We start from the raw sequence: 6,832 nt of genomic DNA, 5'->3' as shown, positions 1-6,832 counted from the left end.
GATTGTTTACGACACTAACGTGATAATCTATGGTAATTAATGATATGACAAATGAACTAAATTGATTTTTTAGTCGAATTCAATGGTCAAATTAATGTTTTTTAATTTATCGATGAAAATCTTAGTCAAATAATTACATTAAATTTCTTTTTAAATTTAAGTCACATTAATTTTAAAATATAATTCAAAATTACATTAATTTCTTTTAAAAAATTAATTACCTCACATACTATTAAACCAAAAATGTAAACTAATTTTACATCAATCAGACATAAGGATAGTCAAAAAGCCCGAACTCGATGGGTCCCGACCCGAATCAACCTTATAGGGGTGTTTTTTTAATTTTCGGGGTTCGAGATGGGGCAAGTTATATGACAAATAATTTCAGGACGAGTCATGGCCAGGTTTAAGGTAAAAAAATGACATGATCCGACTCGGTTTAAATTATTAATTTTCTTTATATTTATATATTATATTTAAGATTTTAAAGATTTTTATTTTTATATTATTAAAATATATTCTTTAATTATTAAAAATATAAAAAATATTATATTAATATATTAGGATCAGATCGGATCATATCAATTTTTTAATATAAAAATAGAGACAGAATCGTGACGAGAAAAATATTAAAATTTATTAGGACGATACAAAATTAAAATTAAATAATACAATTTTGGGTCAAGAGCTAGACTGCCAAAAACCCGCCTCGCCATGTACCCATCCCTAAATTATTGAGCTGGATGTATTTCTTAATAAATAACAGACTTGGATACTTTTTAATGGGTTTATAATTTGGAGACAATAACTCATTCTTCCATTTGTTAGCAGGAAACGATAAGCAGTAAGCACCAAATTCAAATTCTAGGGCACTACACATTGACTAATCACCCAAATCATATTAGCCGACCGCCGCCATTGAGCCACCACCAATGGCTACTCTAGCCGCCGATCAGTCACTAACCCTGGATTCTCTCTCTACCGTGGACTTAACTACCCTATCCCAATCCGAACTCCTCGCCCTCTCCCTTTGTTCCCCAACTGCCTTCGATCTTCACCGCTCCGACAACCTCGTAATCCCTGCTATTGACCGTTCCAGTTTCAATGAATCCGCCGGATCCCGACGCCAGACATTTTCCCGCCCTTCCCCAAACAACCACCATTCTTCCCACCACCACCCTCTCCGCCACCGTATCCCCGGCCTCCTCCCCGCCCCCAAACCGGCCTCTCCTTTACCTCCTCATCACGACCCCGAAGCCCAAGAAAACCGATCGATAATATCCTCCCTCAAAGTCTCCCTAAAATCCCACCCCGAATTCCAGCATCTGGACTTCACTACCCCGCCTTCCTCCCCTAAGGACGCGAATGTGAGTTACGGGATGAGGGACGCATTGGTAAATTTCGAGATTAAAGATGCCATGATAAGTCTTGGGAAGAGGAAGAGAGGGAGGCAGCTCAATGTGCAGGCTGCTAATTCAGAGGAAGAGAGAGAGCGGGGTTTAGAGATTGTGAACAAAAATGGTGTAGCCGTAGATTTGGTGGCATTGGGTGGTTTGGAGGATCCTTTTGGGGATGAATTGAAGAGGAGGACTGAGGGAATGGCAGGAAACGAAGAGGCCTTGCTAGTGTTTATGAGGGATTTGGGTGGGCAGTGGTGTAGTAGGAGAAGGAGGAGGAAGATTGTTGACGCTAGTATCTTCGGAGACGTCTTGCCGGTAGGCTGGATGCTTTTGTTGGGGTTAAAGAGGAAGGAAGGCCGCGCTTCGGTATATTGTCGGAGATATATCAGGTGATACGTTTTCCCTTTATTTGTGGATATTTATAGTTTTACTGCAAATGCTAACGAAAACAAATCAGAATTTTGCATCTTATTTCTTGGTTTGAGTTATATTTAAGTTGATCAAACACACTGTCATTACTAATTAGATATATTTTATCACGAATATGTATATTTGTATATATCCTAGGCATTGTTGTTATTTCTTTTATTTTTCAGTCCTGGTGGCCGGCATTTTGTATCATGTAAAGAAGTCTCTTCATACTTGCAATCCCACTTTGGGCTCCATGATGCACCCTTGACAATGGATAATGATAGCGACATTGCACATCATGTTCATCAAATGGCTTCTGAAAACGTAAGTGAAGTTTTCATTTAACTCGGGAAAGATAAAGAAATGAAGTACCTAACAATGTTTGATGTGTTCATGCGGTAGCAGGAAGGTGCTATCCAGAAAGAGGATGACCGAAGGCGATTTGCTCAACGCGAGAAGGAAGTTAACTTACTGGGAATGGATAACTTGGCTGAAGTCCAAATACATGATCTTTTTGAATGTCATAAATGCAATATGAAATTTGATGAGAAGGATGCATATTTGCAGCATCTTTTGTCATTTCATCAGAGGACTACGAGGAGGTACAGGCTCGGTTCTTCTGTTGGAGATGGTGTGATACTTAGAGATGGAAAATTTGAGTGCCAGTTCTGTCATAAGGTATTTCATGAACGACGTAGGTACAATGGCCATGTAGGGATCCATGTTAGGAACTTTGTGAGGGGAATTGAAGATTCACCTGGTTTACTGACACTTCCAAGGAGAACTGAGGTTGCAACGAAGCAAGAGTTGCCCACGAGGACTTCCAAAATGGATGCATTAATTGAAATTGCTCAGAATTCAATTCTTGAAACTAGTACTTCTGTGACTAGATATAAACTCAATGATGAATCAAGTCCTGATAAATTGAACGCTGTTCCAAATCCAGATATTCCTGCATCTACCTCTGATCATGAAATGATTTCTGATTCTCCTTCAAGTGATTTGGAAACAGAGGATGACATGACTGACAGAACACCAGATCAAGATTTAAGTCAGCAAACCAGTGAGCCTATGGTCATTGATGAAAAGGTGAAGAAGATTGGTGAAGCTATCAATGCCTCAAATATGGATTGTCTCTTTGGTGCCACGGTTTCTGATTCTGTGGATGTGCAAAATGGTCATACATCTGAAACTCTAAACAGAAAAGATGGTTTAACAGTTCCTGCTGAAGAAGCTGACAGGTCTTGCATTGAAGAGCATATAGGTTCTGAAAGTAATTTACTTGTTCCTGAAACCGATCAGGGTGTCTGTGATGTTGAGAATGAAGTCAGTTTAGATGATGCTGAGCATCCTAAAACCGAAGAAGTTGATAATAGTACCCATTCTAATTTAGTTATTGGTTCTGGAAATAGTTGTGGGTCAGCTAAAGATGTTGCAGCAGAGACTACCCATCAAACATCTGAAGAAAATGTACTCAAGGCCGAAGTCCCTGAGTCATCAATGACCCTACTGTTACCTGTCAACGTTACATCAGTATCAACTCCTATCTCAAACAAGGTATAAAGACACTGTTCATTTTTTTTTTGCTTTATCAATACAATCGTGTGTAAACAGTTTTAGATCATTGTGGTGCGCACTAGAGCTCTTGTATCACTATTCCTCTCCATTTATTGATGTTATCATTCATCTTCTTCTTTCGGAGTGCATTCTGCCTTAGTCTGGTTGTATTTCTTCACCAAAATGTCTAATATGGTTCCTCATTGCTTTCTTTAAGGTTTGCAAAACAAGGTTATGATACAAACCTATTGATGGTTTTACACATATGCTGCCCCGTAGATAAACTGGCATTTTTTGAGGTTTTAATTATCATAGTTCTTACAGATGTCATATCATCAATTTATTTCACTAAAGAAACTATAATTTTTCTGTTCTCTATGTCTTACGACAGGTAGAAGACGGTTTATGCAGCATGGACGAGAGTCACGGCAATGTGACAGAATTTGATGAGCTGAAGCTGATTGAAAAGAAGCAGATCAATTTGAGCTTTGACGGTGTGCATGTATATTCCTCATTACCGGAGATTCCAGTAGAGTTGGCTAATAATCCGGATATAGAAGGCGCTTACACTTCCCCGATTGAGATTGGATCCGAAGTGTTAGATATGGGTGGCAAGCCTCAGCTTACTACTTTGTGTGTATGGTGCGGGACGGAGTTCAATCAGGAGGCCGTTGATTCTGAAATACAATCAGATTCTGTTGGTTATATGTGTCCTACCTGCAAGTCTAATTTCTAAGCAACTCGGTACAGTGATCAAGCAATTCCTTTGCCATGTATAAAAGGATTAAAAGACAACAGTGATTCAGCTATGAATGGTCACCGACTTTGGCCAAGTCATTTCATATTCCAAGTTTCAGAGCAAAATGTTGGTAACTTATATTATATTAGACTATCGTACGGTTTGTGTGATGTATGGTATATTTTCTTATATAGTGGCGTATCTTGAAATATTGCTCTTGTATGCTAGATTTTTTGTTTGGAAGGATCATATGCTAGACTTTTACAATTGCTTTAGGGTGTGAAAATTATTATACCTTGCACATCAAAATGTTAATAGGAATGTCACTTGGATTTATTTATATGGGTAAAATAAACTTTAGATCTTTCAATTATCAATTCAGTTTTAAATGGGTTATTTTTCTCTTTTAAAAGTTATAATTTAATAATTCAATTAAAATATTGTTAATCTTTATTCTTAATTTAAGTCACAAAAATTTATGCATTCTATTAATTTGATCTTAATTTAAAATAATTCAATAAATTTATCCTTTCATATTTATTTTTTCATCAATTTAATATATATTCTTCTCCTAAAAATATTATACTTTTTTTTATTATTTTCTTGATATATTAATTATATAAAATTAACTTATTTTATGGTAAAATTCGCTTATATACCTCCAATGAATTCTTTTAGTTCAACAATATTGTAAAAAGAAAAATAAATAAATGAAAATTTTAAATATAATGGAGTAAATTTATTGAATTGTTTCAAATTAAGATCAAATTAACATGATGTATAAGTATTAGGGACTAAAATTATTATTATATTAGATCATTCCGTATAATATTTAATGAAATATGATATTTTTTTTTTCTAACAACATGCATCTCCCCATGGAAGTTGAATCTGAATCACCTAAGTCTCTTGGCTTTACCAATTCTTCAGTTTTGAACAATGCTTCGCCTATGATTTAATAAGCTATAGGTTTCCATCCTCCATTATTCTTTTTTAATGATCAATATCTTTTGTTGGAATATCCAAGGTGACAGTGATAGAAAATTTATTACTGTTGCAAAGCAATTCGTTAAAGACCATAAGCCTAATGTCGTTAGTTTCGTAGAACATAAAGTTAGCGACCTTCAAGCTATTAAAGTTATAGCGGTCTTAGGCTTTCCGAATTCTCATAGAATCGAAGCTCAAGGTTTTGCTAGAGGTATCTGCCTTTGTTGGCATGACAACATTAAAGTCGATATCATCCTCCACCACTTCCAATTCCTTCACTTCCGTATCTTCAACCCCTCTCATGTACGTTAGTCCTAATTCCACTAAGTGTAAGATCATTTGGAACCATCTTAGGTCATTTTCCTCCTTCATCGACTGCCCTTGGATCCTTTGGGGACTTTAACGCAACCCTCACCATTAATGATCGTAAAGGTTGCTCCTCTGCCCGTCCTTTAAAGATTTCCAGCAATTCGTTATTGACTATGGGTTAAGAGACATGGGATACCAAGACCTTGATTTCAACTAAAAATCATGGTAGAACCGATGCCCGTCTCGACCGTTTCCTCTATAATACCTACCTAGATGATCTTTACCCTAAAACTATGGTCACTCACTTTCTCCAAATCAAATCTGATCACATGCCCTTCTCTGTTACATTGGTCATAGAGACAAATCCTTCCCTCCAAGACAGTTCCATTATTTTTCAGGATGGCTTTCGCATGAGGATTTTGACATAATGGTCTATGACAACTAGAATTCTTTGTCTAAAATTTCTGAGACCATTTCTAACTTCACTACCGCTGTTGAGGCCTGGAACACTACTACCTTTGGCTACATTGGCACAAGGAAACGTATTACCATGGCCTGCCTTAGGGGGTTCAAAAGGCTGTCGAATACGGTACCTCTAGCGTTATTGTTAACCTTGAGATCGATCTTCAAATCGAGCTTGAGACTCTTCTCGACCAAGAAGAACTCATTTGGAAACAAAACACCCGCTCCGATTGATTACCTATGGTGACGGTAATACCAAATACTTCCACCAGAAGGCCTACCATCACAAGTGTCGTAACATTAACATATCTCTCAAAATTACCAATGACGGGTGTTATGATAGTGAAACCTTAAAGAATGAGGTTGTCCAATTTTTTCAAAACCTATATGCTCGTCCGGGCACTCATTCGGGTGCCTACTTTGTCAATGGTTTCTTTCCCAATATTCCTAACTCAATGCATCTTCCCCTAGAAAAATGGTTGTCTCTTGTTCCCATATGTAATGGGGTAAGGGGGAGGTAAGATAGTAGGCTGCCCCCAACACTAGGTTAAGAGCAACTTCCGTAGGAGACCTCCAAATTATGAAATGCCCTCCATGGGACTCGATCCCATGACTGTTGAAATTCTAGAATTAGCTTCCCCTAGAAAAATGGTTGTCCCCTTGTTCCCATATGTAATGGGGTAAGGGGGAGGTAAGATAGTATACTGCCCCCAACACTAGGTTGAGAGCAGCTTCCGTAGGAGACCTCCAAATTATGAAATGTCCTCCATGGGACTCGATCCCACGACTGTTGAAATTCTAGAATTAGCTTCAAAATCATCCCAAAATCTTCTAGTTCTCTCTCAAGTGTGTTTTGTAAATACCTGTAGATTTTCTCTTTAGTAAAAGATCTGCAGCAGTCCGGAGACGTAGGCAAAATTGGCTGAACTCCGTTATCAATTTCGGGTATTATTTTTTCGCTTTTATT

At 37.5% G+C, this 6,832-nt stretch overlaps 1 protein-coding gene across 3 annotated transcripts; it reads left to right on the top strand.

Moving 5' to 3' along the window:
* The first annotated feature begins 809 nt into the window (after positions 1-809).
* Positions 810-4,289, top strand: LOC120171755. Of its 3 annotated transcripts, XM_039179408.1 has the most exons (5): positions 810-1,789; positions 1,997-2,135; positions 2,214-3,368; positions 3,760-4,114; positions 4,163-4,288. In XM_039179408.1, exons 1-4 carry the CDS (start codon positions 933-935, stop codon positions 4,102-4,104), a joined length of 2,496 nt encoding a protein of 831 aa, XP_039035339.1. In that variant the 5' UTR covers positions 810-932; the 3' UTR covers positions 4,105-4,114; positions 4,163-4,288. The 3 variants fall into 3 exon arrangements, with proteins under 3 accessions (XP_039035339.1, XP_039035338.1, XP_039035340.1); XM_039179407.1 differs by having other exon boundaries at positions 3,760-4,289; XM_039179409.1 differs by having other exon boundaries at positions 2,217-3,368; positions 3,760-4,288.
* The last annotated feature ends 2,543 nt before the right edge of the window (positions 4,290-6,832 follow it).

The sequence above is a fragment of the Hibiscus syriacus genome, unplaced genomic scaffold, assembly GCF_006381635.1.
Source record: "Hibiscus syriacus cultivar Baekdansim isolate YM2019G1 unplaced genomic scaffold, ASM638163v2 tig00111835_pilon, whole genome shotgun sequence".
NCBI classification, from domain to species: domain Eukaryota; kingdom Viridiplantae; phylum Streptophyta; class Magnoliopsida; order Malvales; family Malvaceae; genus Hibiscus; species Hibiscus syriacus.
This window is presented reverse-complemented; position numbering and strand designations above follow the sequence as displayed.

Coding starts and splice junctions, on each gene's coding strand:
- LOC120171755 (XM_039179407.1), top strand. CDS start 933: ATGGCTACTCTAGCCGCCGATCAGTCACTAACCCTGGATTCTCTCTCT. Junction 2,136..2,213: donor ATCAAATGGCTTCTGAAAAC/GTAAGTGAAGTT, acceptor TTCATGCGGTAG/CAGGAAGGTGCTATCCAGAA. Junction 3,369..3,759: donor CAACTCCTATCTCAAACAAG/GTATAAAGACAC, acceptor GTCTTACGACAG/GTAGAAGACGGTTTATGCAG.